Consider the following 15787-nt stretch of genomic DNA (forward strand, 5'->3'; position numbering starts at 1 on the left):
TAAAATTCTAGACTTCTGTTAAAGAAAAACTCTCTTTTTGCTAAAATAAGAAGAAAACTTTCTATTAGATCCTTCAAGAATATTTGGAAATAAAGATTTAGAAACTCATATTAATATCAAAATATTGGAATTTTATTTCTATCAGAACGTTTACAAGATTTCTATTTGGTATACAAGGATTTCCAGAAAAATTAGTTTTTCAAACTAAAGATGGTTTAAGAGTGGCTATTGATTACAATTCGAGATTTCAAGATAATTTATATCATTACAATGCCTTTATTTATACAAGTCTATGAGATTCTATTACATCATTGAGTACATCAGCAAAGGCACACTTACCTCTCTATTATTTTTCTCCTTGGGCCTACATCTTGACATGCTTTTTCAAATTTTTATCCAAAGAGCATCTTTCTCTATTATTGTCATTTATCTTCTATGTCTTTACATGCAGCTGTATTATTGTCCTCCATATGGCTTTGTCAAAGGTGCTCTATTATTGTCTTCTTCCTTCACATGTAGTTGGGGCACTCCTAAGCTGGTAGAATTCTTTTATAGTGGTAGGGCATCATGAAAATTGATGTATTTCGAATCTTGTAATATAATCCTTCAATATTTCTGATTTTTCATGTCCTTGATTTGATACGAGCATCTAGTTTTCATATTGGTACAGGCATGAGAATTTTTTGTCAAACAAATTTTTGGTAATGTTGTATATGGATTTAATTCCAAATGCTCTTCTATGTCCGATCCATAATTTTATCACTGTTGAAACTTTTCTATCATTTCCCACCACATCTATTTGAAAGTTGGCTGCTACATACCCAATTGATATTATATGTTCCACTGGATAATAAACAACTCAATCGTATTCAATACTTATTGAGTAAAATTTCAAATATATCCTTCGTCCTTTGGCAAATCTGGATACTTCTTTTATGAATATATCATTAAATTTTGAAATTTCAATTAAATCTTTCCATAGTTTGTCATAATTTTTAGAAATGAAGGGTGTCCTCCTTCCATAGCTGTTATTCTGGGATAAACATTATTTCCCAGAGAGATGAAATATGAATAACTCATTTATATTTCATAAGCAATTCTGACTATTTCAGCATATTTTTCTTCTTTTGGATCTAAAGGGATTTTATCTTCTTGTTCTATGATATAGATTTTGGAATCTCTTTTATCTCCATGTATCATCACTTTTTTGGTTGATGATACTAAAATGGAATTTCCTTTTTTATCAGTTGGTATATTATCACGTCTGTGTCCACTGCTGCTTCAAACTGTCCCTGTTTTGTATTAATTTGAAAAACTCATTTCTGAACTCTTTGATATATCTATCTCAAATAGTATTTCTTTTAGTTGTGCTGCAATAGCATCAACTTGATTTTTAAGTTCTATGATCTCTTTATGATGCTCAATAGTGATATTCAACAATATTTTTATATTTGAGTTGAACATTTCTGAGATTTGTGCGACTCTAATATTTATATCTTCAAATTCTTCTTGAAGAAAATTTTTCATTTTTTATATATGTATGATAGATTGGTATATCTCTATGACCTTAGCTTTATCCATAAGCAAATTCTATATTTCTGCTGAGAAAGTTTGCAAGAGAATTATTAACTCCTTTAATATGATCTATATCAAAATTATAAAATACTAAATAAGATTGTCATCTATGGAGCTTTTAGTGTTGAGGTTCTGATGATAATTTATTCCTGACTAATCCTACAACTTGAGAATTATTAGTTTCAATAATAAATTTCTTGGATAATAAAAATAATGAGAACTTTTTTATTCCTCTAATAATTGCTAATAATTCTTTCTCATGAGTGGTATAATTTATTTCTACTTGATTAAAAGTTTCACTTGAATATCTACAAATTTCATTTAAATTTGTTTTTAATATTACTTCCTAATATTTATTTGAGACATCAGTATTAACAATCAAATTATCTTTTTCATCTGATAATCTTAATTTTGGTAAATTTTTACATTCTTCTTTTAATTATTTAACTATTTCTGTATGTTCGTCATTCTATCATTTAGTATTTATTTTTCTAAGTACAATTTGTATTTTATGCCTTTTCTTAGAAAGATTTTCAATAAAACATTCTGCATAATTTAAACATCCTAAAAAATTTTGTATTTGTTCTTTGGATTCTAATTTAACTTAAAATTTTTCTATCTTTTTAGATATAAGAGTTTGCAATTTTATTCCTCTTTTATCTATTGATAATCCAAGAAAATCAATCTCTTGTTTTTCTATTATAATTTTTTTTTTTAGATTTTCTTGAGGTGTACTAAATACAGTATATTGTATACTATTATCTTCCATTTTTATTTGCTAAAATCTTGATTTACAGTCGAATTTAGAATAATATTGTTTTCTTTTTGCAATGTTTATTAAAACTTCTTTATTTGGTAAAAACACTATCAAATTTAGTATATTTATTTAATTCTTTATAATTTATAATCATTCTAGCATTTCCTCTAACATGTTCAGAATGTTTTATAACCATAAAGATTGGACTGCTAGGAGATCTATTGCTAGGTTTAATAAATTTCTGTTCTAATAATTTTTTTATTTGATTTTTGAATTCTTGTGTATCTTCTATATTATACATCATTGGTTTGACTCTTATTATAACATTTTCTGTCAATTCTATTTTGGCTTTAGGGTGATGTGGTTTCCAAAATAACAATGAATTTTCTCCATAAACTTTTTCTAATTGTTCAATAATTTTTCTATACTTATTTCTATTCTTGTTTTCAAATTTTTTTTATACAATATTCTTTTATTTTTTATTTCATTAAATATTATTGATTTTTTCTCTCATTTATCATCACGCTGAGCTAGCTGAAATCTTTAATGTCTAAATTCTCTTGAAATTTTTAATAAATGTCCACAAGGTGTTTGTAGCATTATCATTTAATTATTTTGCTTATAATATTGAAATTGCTGTATAAAGTCATTTCCTAATAATATATCACACTCTAATTTATCATATTTATTAATTTTATTTATTATAACTTGTTTACTTCCAAGAATTATATTAATCTTAACAACACTATTTATTATCTGGGTACTTTCTCGTGTAACTCCAGTTATTTTTATGTTGCTATTATATTCCATGATTTTATCAAAAAGCTTTTAAATATTGTTATATCACTTCCTGTATCTATTAAAGCACAAGTTGTTATGTTTGTTTCTATAATAGTAATTTTTATATATACAATGAATGGAAAACTTATTTGATTATTCATTTAGTTATTTTTACATAATATAGTTTGTCCATTATCCTTCTCTTTTTATACTATAATCTTCTAATCCATTTAGAAAATTCATTTCTAAAAGTATATGAGGATTTATATCCATACATTTATTTATATAACACGGTACTAAAAGATCTATTCCTCGTATTTTTATTGGTACCTTAATTTATAAATCTGTAATATGTATCTGTCCATCAAAATTTATATATCTATATGGATCAATTTTATGAATTATTAATCTTTTATTTCTAATTGAAGCTATATGACATTCACTAGCTCCTGTATCTATTAATATATTTGGTCCATTTATATTTTCTCTTCCATTATAATATTCTCCTTCTATTTTCATATTTCCAGCATTCTTATAAAGTTTTATTTCTTTTATATTATTAAATTCTTCTAACTGATTTTTATTAGGTATTTTAAGACTTTTTGATCTTTTGATTAATTTTTTATCCTTAAATGTTATATTATTAAAACATTCTCCTTCATTTAATTCTCTTATTTAGGTTTATTTCTTACTATACTAAATTCATATTTTTCTGTAATTAAACTTATTTGTTTATTTGATTCTATTATTTTACTAATATCCTTACATTCTTTATGTATTTCAATATAAGGTTTATTGGAATAAATGTTTCCATAATTAGAATTGATAAATGTGTATAAAGCTCTATACTTTATAGTCATAATTTGATCACCTGGTTGCATGATATCATCTCTATGTAATTTAAAATACAATCCTAAACTAATTAAAGTTTCTATCTTTCAATGATACACAATATTTTGGGTAACATGTAAACATTATTTTTTGATATGCCAGATTTCTTTTTATTGTTCCTAAATGACTATCTTTTAAATTTATTATTCTTCCATCATGTAAAGTTATGATTAAGGGTGAGTCTATCCCTTCTCTGAATAATAATTTAAACATTATTTGTATTCCTAGTAAATAAACGTATTGAATTTTTTCACTTTGTTTTTTACTAACCTTTGTTAATAGTTCTTCAACCATATATTTTTTTAAAAGATTTAATTTATGTTGTTCATATGTTGTCCTTACATCTATGATTTTTTCTATTTTGTGATATTCATTTATTGCTATCCTTTCTCTTTTCCAAATTCTATCTAAAACTTCTCATTTCCCTATTTTTAAGTCTAAAGATAATTTTTGTAATTTTCTAAATTTATTGTTATCAAAAGTAACTTTTAATCTATATCCCTCTATTCTTTCATATTCTTATATATTTATATTATTACTTTTATTTCCTCTATTTCCTTATTCAGATTCCGATTCATCATCATCTGTTTCACTTATATAAATTTCTTGATTATAATATTCTTCAATGTTTGATATTTCACTCAATTCATCTTTTATTTTCAAATATTCTTTTTGTAATATTTTAACTTTTTTTTATCACAATCAGGACTTATATAACATATTTCTCCACAATTCCAACATTTACATTGACTTTTATTTTTCTTATAACTTTTATATTTCTGTTGACCATACGAGATTTTTTTTAATAATATCTTCTTCAAGGCTTTATATATTTTTTTATTAAAATTTCTAAATTTTTTAAATTTTAAATTTTTATATTTTCTTTTATTAACCATTCTTTCATGATTACATCCCCATTGTATAGAATTTTTCATATCTTCATAAAATATTCTAGTTAGTTTTCCTGATTTTTTCATTGATTGTCTTTGTTGACATATATATACAAGTCTTTCAAATAAAAATTTTATTCTTGAACCTAAAGTTCTAGGTATTCCAACATTATCTCTAACTTATTTTTCAAATTCTATTTTAAAATATATTCCCCATGAACCTGCTAATTTATTATAATACATATCTTGGTATACTTCTTAGTTTTCATTACTATAAAATTGAACATAATAATAATTTCTAAATTCACAAGTATATTATTTAATTTTACACATATCATATATTATTAAATTTATTAGTTTAATTCTAGCATTATCTTTTTCTCTTATTTCTCCTCTTTCAGCATTTTTTATCCAATTTTCTTCTAAAAATTCATCTGAAATATATTCTACTAACTTTTTATACCTTGTTTATCTGATTTTATTATTTACGTTTGCACATTTCTTTTTATTAATATTTTTGTATCATTACTTATTCATTCCCACCAATTTCTAAAATCTCATTCAAAGGATACTATTAAGAAATTTATTATTTTTTCAGCATTTTCTCATATGTCATCTTTATTAAATAAAAAGAATAATATCATTGAATCTGTCCAAGTTAATAAGGCTTTTTTAGTATCTATTTTACAATTTAAATCTAATTTTGTTCTTCCATGGTTAAGAGGTTTATCATAATTATCATTTTATTCAAACTTGTCTCTATATTATTTCCCTTAGGTGGTTGTCTATCTCTTATTTTATCATAAAATTGTCCATATAATTTATTATATATAGGTGCATAACTTTCATCTAAATCTTGTAATTCTTGTTTAGAAGTTTCTATTGGATTATGTCTTCCTCTAATATTCATTAAAACTTGGTAGTCACTTATATCAGTTAAACTTAATTGATCAAAATTTTCTATAAGTAAGTCTAATTCTTCATTAATCTTTATCTTCTTTTTCTTCTACTTTTAATTTTTCTAATATTTTTTCTCTAGATTCTTTTTCTTCTAATATTTTTGGTAATATATTTTTTCTAAATTTATCATCCATACTTCATGTTCCTATTATTACACTCTCTTTCTCAATATATTTTTTCCCTATTCGAGTCATTTTTTTTTCTATTAATTTTTTTATCTATTTTCTTCTCTTTATTTTTATTATTATTTTTAATTGTCTAATTTAAATCTTTAGCATATTTATATTGTTTCTTGTTTCTCTTACTTCATTTCTTAAATCTTGTATATCATTTATTAACATTTTTATTTATGACTTTAATTCTTCCATATATTCACTTATTGACATATTAAAATCATTTTTCTAACATATACGTTAACTTACATCTTTTATCTTCTTTTTTCTCTATTATTTTTTCCAAATTTTTTGTTGTCTATAACTGGATCTATTAAATCTTCTTTTAATATACTAAAATATTTACTCTCAAGTCTTAATCTTTCACATTTTAATTTTTTTAATTGTTTTTATTTGACACTCTTATTCCTTCTGGTATTAGCATTATATCTTGTATTTCTTCCTGTATTTTTTTCATTTTTATAAGTAACTTATTTAATTTCAAATTTGTATTATTATTATTCATATTTCTCTTTATAATATAAATTAATCTCTTCATCTTCATATTCTTTAATAATTTTTTCATACATATATAGTTCTTTTATCAATCCTACTATTAATTTTTCTAATATTTGTTCTTTTATTTTTTTAGATAAATCTTCAACTATTGTTAATGTCATTATTTTTAATTTATTAGAAATAGGTTTTAAAAATATATAACTTCCTCTTTCTTCTTCTAATTTATAATAATTATCTATTTTTCTTATTTTAATTTCCATGATCTCTATACTTTTATCAAGATGTAAATATAAATATTTGTATATTATAATTAATTATTATTTTAAAGATGTATAATCTAAATATTTCTTTAAATTTATAATAATTAATCTATTATTTATTAAATTTACATAAAATCTAAGTGTTAACCTAAATCTAAAATTTTTTATTTCTTCATATAATCTATTTTTTATGGGTTTCCTCATGATCTCTATGACTCTGATACCAATTAGGGGGTGCTATTAGAGCAAACAAAAATCAAATAAATCTATAAACAATAAATCTATCAAAAATCAAGTAATATTTAATTTTAAGGACTAAAATGCAAGATTTTTATATTATAGTGACTCACTGACTTGTTATGTAATATTTAAATGAAGGGTATTTTAGGTATATAAATTGACCAAAAGTCATTTTGGAAAAATGGCCCCTTTCTATGGGCCATTTTCACGTATTTCTCCTTCCTAGTCAAGATAGATGGGAAGGAGTCCTAAGAAGTGTTGAAAGATGGTAAACTCTAAAATGAATGATGAAAACAAGGGAGTTGGCGGATAAAGATGGTCCCGTAAAGAGGTAGAGGTTCTCAATAGGGCAGAAAGAGAGAAGATAGTAAAGGTTCGGTTGGAATCAATGAATGTGCTGCAATGGAGATGGAGATCGAGACGGGTGTGAAACCAGCCCTTAAATTACGGAGCATAACTTTTTCGACTGAAAATTGATTTATGAAATATTTTCAATTATATTTCACTTCTTTGACCTCCAATTGATCATATGTAATCTTCAATCATCATTTTATTGTCAAATCAATTATTGAATATTTACACTTTGGCCCTTGAACTTTGAATTTCTTTCATTTTTGCCCATTTTCCCTTCATTTCTTCCGATTCACCTAATTTTTCTCAAGTTTTGAATAACAAACAAAATTGACAATAAACAAAGCCTAAAGTCAACAAAATTAACAACAATTAATCACATTTATTTAAAGATCCAAATAAATGTATACTTATCAAACATCCCCAAATTTGAACAGTTGTTTTCGTCAAGCAAAATAGACATAGACTAAAATAATTTTTTTAACCAAACATAATTGAATAATTTATGTATGAAAATTATAAAATACTACAAAATCACAATGCTAAAATTTAATTTTTACTTATCCAATGCAAAATCGACGTGTTTGTATGAAAATTCAGGCCAAGCATCATAAATTTATAAAGCGATTTAAGCTTTGAGCCTCAATAGTCAAATTTATCATTCTCTCGTGCGATTCACATCCCAAACTTATTTTTTTTTAACTCTTTCTCAAGGTGCGATCTAAAGTTGAATTTATATACTAATTATCACCATCTCTAGTTCAATTAGATCTTACTAATTATAGCTCAACACATCAACAAATGATGATTCTCAGTATTTTTTTATTGTGTTAACTTCTAAAAACCAACTAAACTAACAACCCCTTGTCAAAGGTCTAATTCTCTAAAATAAATGTTTGATATTTAATCAAAGAATGTAGTGCATCTTCTAAATGATCATTGTAGTGATCTTTTGGTCAATAACTCCAAAGTCAAATAACTATAGGGTACCAAGTTTTAGATGGCCTTTAAAGCTTAACCACTCGAATAATAAAGGCTATGAATAGAAGCTTCACAATGAGACAAATTTTTTTTTTATGGAATCTACATTTATCTCGTTGTCTTCCTACAATGGCTCAATTTCTCCAAAAATATCCTAGAATTGGTTTAAAAATGTATAATAAAGTGGTTTTTAGAATTTAGCATTCGAGGTTCACTATTTTTTTTTAACATATTCAAACTTTATATCAAATTAATCATTCATGATTCAAAACATAAATCTTGTGCCCAAAAACATTAAATTTATGAATAAGTATAGATTAACCATAACATGCAACTTTTCAACAATTTATAATCCAATAAATGGTTCCAAATATATGCATCATATTAGACAAATTTATATAACCTACACAAGCACACAAAGTAATAACAAAATTGAAAATAATTTTTTTTTTATTTTGATTTTTTAATTTTTTTATGTGAGCAAGCACACAAAATAAAAAATAAAAAATAAAAATAGAACTCGATGTTTTCCACCCCCCCCCCCCTTTATAAGGAGCTCAAACGTACCCTAAAGGAAAATATGAGGATGAAGATATATTATGGTTATCTACTCGACGAATAAAACAAGTTATTCCATTCAATTTTATGATTCGACTATTGAATTATGTCCGAATACTTAACCGAAGTTGATAGAAATCAATTTTTCAGGGTTTTACTTAACCAATTGCAACTTACTTTAAACCAAATTCCAACATTTTATGATGGTCGGAAAACATATGAAAAGATGGTTATTGTCCCTAATTCATACATCAAAACGAATAAAGAGGCTTCTCTACATGAGAAATCATATTGAAGAGAAAGATCAAGAACTCACAATAATCTTTGTTTCCATGGATCAAGGTACACTTTTGTTCTTATTTACTTCGTGATTTGACATGAAGGATTTAGGAATGTATATAAGATTTTTTATATAAAGTTGTACGGATTTAAATTTTCTAACGCGTACGAGATGCCGAAGAACAAGGGAAAGGGCGGTAAGAATCGCAAGAGAGGGAAGAACGATGCTGTTTTTGATGAGAAGCGTGACCTCGTGTTCAAAGAAGATGGGCAGGAATATGCTCAGGTTTTGAGGATGTTGGGGAATGGCCGATGTGAAGCCATGTGCATCGACGGCGTCCAGCGTCTCTGCCATATCCGTGGTAAATTGCATAAAACGGTCTGGATCGCCGCCGGTGATATCATCCTCGTCGGTCTCCGTGACTACCAGGTATTAATATATTATTATTTGTGTGAATTAGTGTTTTGATTTTTCTATTTTGAAGAAATTGAGATCTTAGGTTAAATTAGTTTTGGCTGTGTGTAGTATTTGGTGAATTTATGGATCAATATGGTGTCCTTTTTTGCGTTTTCTCTTTTCAAGTTGTTCATTAATTTTTATGCAGTCTCAAACTGAGTTTTTTACTTCTATGGAGCTCAACGGCTACCATGAAGTAAACAAATTGCACTTTTGAATTCATATATAATATAACTTCTCTGCTTGTGGTTATTGAATATTCTAGCTTTATAAATCTTTTAAGTATCTGGGATTTTTTTTTTTTATATAGATTTTGCGAAATGAAATCAATCTTTTATCAGGGAAGGATTTTCTGAGTTTTCTAAATACTGCAACCATCAGTTTTAGTTTTTCCATTAATGATCAAAGAAGGATATTAGCAAATAAAAGTACGCGTTTAAAGAAACTGGAGAAATATATCAGCCCCTTAATTGAATTTCTTGTTTTGGTCGAATATAAATGAAAGAATTTTCCGAATTCAAATTCTGAAGATTCACTTGTTTGTTTCCCATAGGACAAAAAGGCTGATGTAATCCTGAGGTACTTCGCATATGAAGCCCGGTTGTTGAAGGCCTATGGCGAGCTGCCGAATAGCATAAGGATCAATGAGGGTATTGCTGGTGAGCTGCCGGATAGCACGATGATCAATGAGGATAATGGTGATTACATTGAGTTTGAAAATCCGGAGACTTCGTACGTAAGAGGTTTGTCACTCTTTGTTCCCTCCCAATTTATAATACTTTCCCTTCGCTACAAGTAAAAAGCCGACCGATAATAAAAGTATGTTTAAAATCCGAATATATACATCTTATGTGTAACCCATTTGCAAAACATGGTGATAGCGAGTGAGAATTTGGTTCTGCATTGGCCTCTGCGGCTAAATGTTAAAGGCTAGTACTCGACCAGTCTTTAGCCGACCTTAAAGAGGAGACGAGATAGACATCAGGAGAAGCAACACTATTTGTGCTCAGTTGATGCTTATCAACCTTGTTCAAGAACGGTAATGACTTTAAAAGTGATGGCTAGAAACAAGATTTTGGGGGCTAGAAATTTTTTGCTTTCCTTAAGGAGTTCCAGTTCGTATAGACGACTAGATAAAACATACATCATTGTTGAGGATGAGAAATAAAACAGGAACATAAACGAGCTCGGGTGAATTGGACCAAATAAAATATATAATATATACGTTCCACAAAAATAGATTTGTTTTCATTTCCCCAGAGATTAAGAAAATATATAATTAACATGGTTGAAAATATAAATTTTTTCTCACACTTTTTTCTAATATATCTCTCTATTAGATGATGGTTTAAATTAAGCCTGGGCATTTTAACCAAAATGAATCTCCGAACGAGAACCAAAGATTCAGGTTTGGTTAAAAAAAAAAAAAAAATCGGAATCGAGGACCGATGGGGTCCGAGTCGATTATTGGTCCCTGAACCAAAATCATGGATATTTGAATGGAATCGATTTTTTTATATAATTTAATTTTTAGATTGGGTAAAAAAAAATAAAAAATATATTAACTTAAAAATCCAAACTTTGGCAGTAATTTGCCTAAATTTCTAATTTTAAGAAATCAAGACTAGCTCCTACTTTTTGTCTCTCGCCTAACATGAAATTGTTGCATTTCAAAAGTTTATACATGTTAATCTTTACAATTTGAGTTTTCTATGAATCATAAAGTTCAAGCTAGGTTGAGGTGCAAATTCATGTATCAAAGCGTTCATTTTTTTTTAGTTCTAGCTTTTTACTTTTTTCTTTACTTCTTTAGAGGGAAGAACGATGCTGTTTTTGATGAGAAGCGTGACCTCGTGTTCAAAGAAGATGGGCAGGAATATGCTCAGGTTTTGAGGATGTTGGGGAATGGCCGATGTGAAGCCATGTGCATCGACGGCGTCCAGCGTCTCTGCCATATCCGTGGTAAATTGCATAAAACGGTCTGGATCGCCGCCGGTGATATCATCCTCGTCGGTCTCCGTGACTACCAGGTATTAATATATTATTATTTGTGTGAATTAGTGTTTTGATTTTTCTATTTTGAAGAAATTGAGATCTTAGGTTAAATTAGTTTTGGCTGTGTGTAGTATTTGGTGAATTTATGGATCAATATGGTGTCCTTTTTTGCGTTTTCTCTTTTCAAGTTGTTCATTAATTTTTATGCAGTCTCAAACTGAGTTTTTTACTTCTATGGAGCTCAACGGCTACCATGAAGTAAACAAATTGCACTTTTGAATTCATATATAATATAACTTCTCTGCTTGTGGTTATTGAATATTCTAGCTTTATAAATCTTTTAAGTATCTGGGATTTTTTTTTTTTATATAGATTTTGCGAAATGAAATCAATCTTTTATCAGGGAAGGATTTTCTGAGTTTTCTAAATACTGCAACCATCAGTTTTAGTTTTTCCATTAATGATCAAAGAAGGATATTAGCAAATAAAAGTACGCGTTTAAAGAAACTGGAGAAATATATCAGCCCCTTAATTGAATTTCTTGTTTTGGTCGAATATAAATGAAAGAATTTTCCGAATTCAAATTCTGAAGATTCACTTGTTTGTTTCCCATAGGACAAAAAGGCTGATGTAATCCTGAGGTACTTCGCATATGAAGCCCGGTTGTTGAAGGCCTATGGCGAGCTGCCGAATAGCATAAGGATCAATGAGGGTATTGCTGGTGAGCTGCCGGATAGCACGATGATCAATGAGGATAATGGTGATTACATTGAGTTTGAAAATCCGGAGACTTCGTACGTAAGAGGTTTGTCACTCTTTGTTCCCTCCCAATTTATAATACTTTCCCTTCGCTACAACTAAAAAGCCGACCGATAATAAAAGTATGTTCAAAATCCGAATATATATATCTTATGTGTAACCCATTTGCAAAACATGGTGATAGCGAGTGAGAATTTGGTTCTGCATTGGCCTCTGCGGCTAAATGTTAAAGGCTAGTACTCGACCAGTCTTTAGCCGACCTTAAAGAGGAGACGAGATAGACATCAGGACAAGCAACACTATTTGTGCTCAGTTGATGCTTATCAACCTTGTTCAAGAACGGTAATGACTTTAAAATTGAAGACTAGAAACAAGATTTTGGGGGCTAGAAATTTTTTGCTTTCCTTAAGGAGTTCCAGTTCGTATAGACGACTAGATAAAACATACATCATTGTTGAGGATGAGAAATAAAATAGGAACATAAACGAGCTTGGGTGAATTGGACCAAATAAAATATATAATATATACGTTCTACAAAGAAAGATTTGTTTTCATTTTCACACAGATTAAAAAAAATATATAATTAATATAGTTGAAAATATAATTTTTTTTCTCACACTTTTTTCTGATATATCTCTACATTAAATGATGGTTTAAATTAAGCCTGGGCATTTTAACCAAAATGAATCTCTGAACGAGAACCAGAGATTCACATTTGGTTAAAAAAAAAAAAAAATTGGAATCAAGGACCGATGGGATCCAAGTCGATTATTGGTTCCTGAACCAAAATCATGGATATTTGAATGGAATCGATTTTTTTATATAATTTAATTTTTAGACTGGGTAAAAAAAATAAAAAAATATATTAACTTAAAAATCCAAATTTTGGCAGTAATTTGCCTAAAATTCTAATTTTAAAAAATCAAGACTAGCTCCTACTTTTTGTCTCTCGCCTAACATGAAATTGTTGCATTTCAAAAGTTTATACATGTTAATCTTTACAATTTGAGTTTTCTATGAATCATAAAGTTCAAGCTAGGTTGAGGTGCAAATTGATGTATCAAAGCGTTCATTTTTTTTTAGTTCTAGCTTTTTACTTTTTTCTTTACTTTTTTTTTTTTTTTGCATTATTCACAAATAGGGATGGCAATAAAATTGCCCCGTCCCGAACCCAGCCCCGTGAAGGAAAAATTAAGAGGATTAAAAATAATTTTATTTTTAGACAATTCACCCATTAAAAACTCATTTTGAATTTTTATTTTATTCCCTAATAATAACATAACTTGAATATTTGAAAATGTAAAAACAAAAAATAAAAAATAAATTAAACGGAGCAAAAAGTTGCCCAACCCCCGCCCCATCTAAGGCTGGGCAGGGCGGGATTTGGGGCCACCCAGCCCTGTTGCCATCACTATTCACAAACTTAAGTGGTTTTTATTTTTTATTTTTCTTATAATGCGTGGCAATTGTACTTGATATGTTCATAGCTTGGGCTGTGATGTACCTTTTTTATTTTCTTGAGTTTGTGGTTCCTTTTAAAAAATAATTTATCTTTTTTTATGAAAACAAAGCGAATTCAATACATGGACCATAATTTATTAATACTATATAATAATGTATCTAATTAGCTTTTTATATCGGTTAGTTTTAAGAGTTGAAGAATGTGATCGAGACCCACAATTTAATAAGTTTTGACCGAGAAATAACTTGTGGGTTATAAAAATTATGATTTGCTACCCATTAAGAAATTGTGACATGTAAAATTTTTGATTTGTGACTTATAAAATTTTTTATTCGTGATCAAGAAATAATTCGTAACCAATTAATTCGATAATCTGTGACCAAATAATATAGAATTGTTATCTTAATATATTTTATTAACAAAATATATTTTTAATTATAAAAAAATTTAATTAATATCTGATTTTTGAAATTTTAAATATTGTTTCTTAATTTTGAAATAGGCATAACTTAAGCTCTTAGATATGAAATCTTCCCATACTTTTCCGCTATTGGTATAAATTGCCCAAAAAATTGTAATGAAAAAAAAAATCATAAACACCTTACATATATATATAAAAATTCACTTTTTACTACTTTACTAAAATAAATATTGAAATTACTGCATCACTCGAAAATAAAACCAGAATTACTGTGACCAAAGCTTTCCATATTTTTACCCATAACTAAAGACGACCACACAAATTGGAAACTAATGGACTTAAATGTGAATTCTGAATACGTGAGAAAATAAATTCAAATTGAGAAATTAATGATACGATATGAGCAACAACGGTGGCAGTGACGAATCCAACTTCGGGTCTGTGCTGAATTCGGCACTGGTGGAGTTTTATCTTGTGTTAAATATAGATTGCGGACTTTCATCGAATCGATTCTCAGAAGAACATCATTTGAGAAAATTGGTATTCAATGAGTATAGGTAATTTATTCGAACTCTTAATTGCTACACTGTATTTCCCTTGTTTATGTAATCTTACGGAGAATTTTTCCAATGATCTGTTTTGGTTGATGTTGCTGAATTCCTCAAAAATCAATTTCGGTTTACGAAGATGTTCTGTATTTTCGAGTACGGGTTCCCAATCAAAATAAAAGTTAAGTTTGTGTTCACAATGAATGGAAGTTCTGTAAACACAGTACGCATATTTTAATTTAATTCTCTTTTTTTATTCAGATAAGGAATATATGAACGTCTTCGGAACATTTAATGGCAAGGAATTTGATCTTCTATTAGCTAATGGAATTAAGTATGCGGATCTTGTCGAGTTTTTGACCGACGAGATTAAAGTCGATAGAAAGACTTCTTGCTTGAAGATAGTTTATGATGTGGGTGATAACATGGCTCCTGTGAATATAACAAATGACAATTCACTTATGTTGTATATGGAGCTAAAGAAGAAGGATCCTCGTATTACCGCATATGCACTACACGTTGAAGTAGTGAAAATGTCGAACTAAAATTCGGATGAAGTTCAACGCCCATGCCCTATCCTCGATGGGAACCTCATCTATTGTGTATACATATGCATCCTTCAGGTACAGTAGTCCCAACAATGCAGGGCTTTGCAACAATAATGTAAATAGTAAATCAGCCACCAGTTGATCTTGTTTCATATTAGGGATTTCGGCTTGTTTTCAAACATTTCAAGGTAATATCACGTCCCCGAGCATGATATCAATTTGCTGCAGATTTGTATGTACTATGGTCAGTTATGATATATGAATGTGTGTACTAAGTAGATTTCGTGTTATCTTACACAATCATTTTAATTTTTCTATGCAATAACTTCGATGAGGGTTTTGTAATTTGAAGAAGTTGCGATGTTTTTCTATGTAAGAGTCTTATGAATCATCAAATAGTCCTT

At 28.0% G+C, this 15787-nt stretch overlaps 1 protein-coding gene across 3 annotated transcripts; it reads left to right on the forward strand.

The window, feature by feature from the left end:
• Positions 1 to 9176: 9176 nt before the first annotated feature.
• LOC111390410 (eukaryotic translation initiation factor 1A-like) lies at positions 9177 to 15610 on the forward strand. Of its 3 annotated transcripts, XM_023015456.1 has the most exons (5): positions 9181 to 9256; positions 9375 to 9459; positions 11517 to 11680; positions 12261 to 12450; positions 15097 to 15610. In XM_023015456.1, the coding sequence occupies exons 3-5, from the start codon at positions 11546 to 11548 to the stop codon at positions 15378 to 15380; spliced, it is 609 nt and encodes a 202-aa protein (XP_022871224.1). In that variant the 5' UTR covers positions 9181 to 9256; positions 9375 to 9459; positions 11517 to 11545; the 3' UTR covers positions 15381 to 15610. The 3 variants fall into 3 exon arrangements, with proteins under 3 accessions (XP_022871232.1, XP_022871224.1, XP_022871216.1); XM_023015464.1 differs by lacking the exons at positions 11517 to 11680; positions 12261 to 12450 and adding an exon at positions 10204 to 10393 and having other exon boundaries at positions 9177 to 9256; positions 9375 to 9623; XM_023015448.1 differs by lacking the exons at positions 9181 to 9256; positions 11517 to 11680; positions 12261 to 12450 and adding an exon at positions 10204 to 10393 and having other exon boundaries at positions 9308 to 9623.
• Positions 15611 to 15787: the final 177 nt, after the last annotated feature.

The sequence above is a fragment of the Olea europaea genome, chromosome 3, assembly GCF_002742605.1.
Source record: "Olea europaea var. sylvestris chromosome 3, O_europaea_v1, whole genome shotgun sequence".
Lineage (NCBI taxonomy): Eukaryota > Viridiplantae > Streptophyta > Magnoliopsida > Lamiales > Oleaceae > Olea > Olea europaea.

What these genes read in the sequence shown, in the direction of transcription:
- LOC111390410 (XM_023015448.1), top strand. Translation starts at nt 9,366, where the DNA reads ATGCCGAAGAACAAGGGAAAGGGCGGTAAGAATCGCAAGAGAGGGAAG. An exon ending in TCGGTCTCCGTGACTACCAG is followed by an intron (nt 9,624 to 10,203) that starts GTATTAATATAT and finishes TGTTTCCCATAG; the next exon opens with GACAAAAAGGCTGATGTAAT. An exon ending in GGAGACTTCGTACGTAAGAG is followed by an intron (nt 10,394 to 15,096) that starts GTTTGTCACTCT and finishes TTTTTTATTCAG; the next exon opens with ATAAGGAATATATGAACGTC.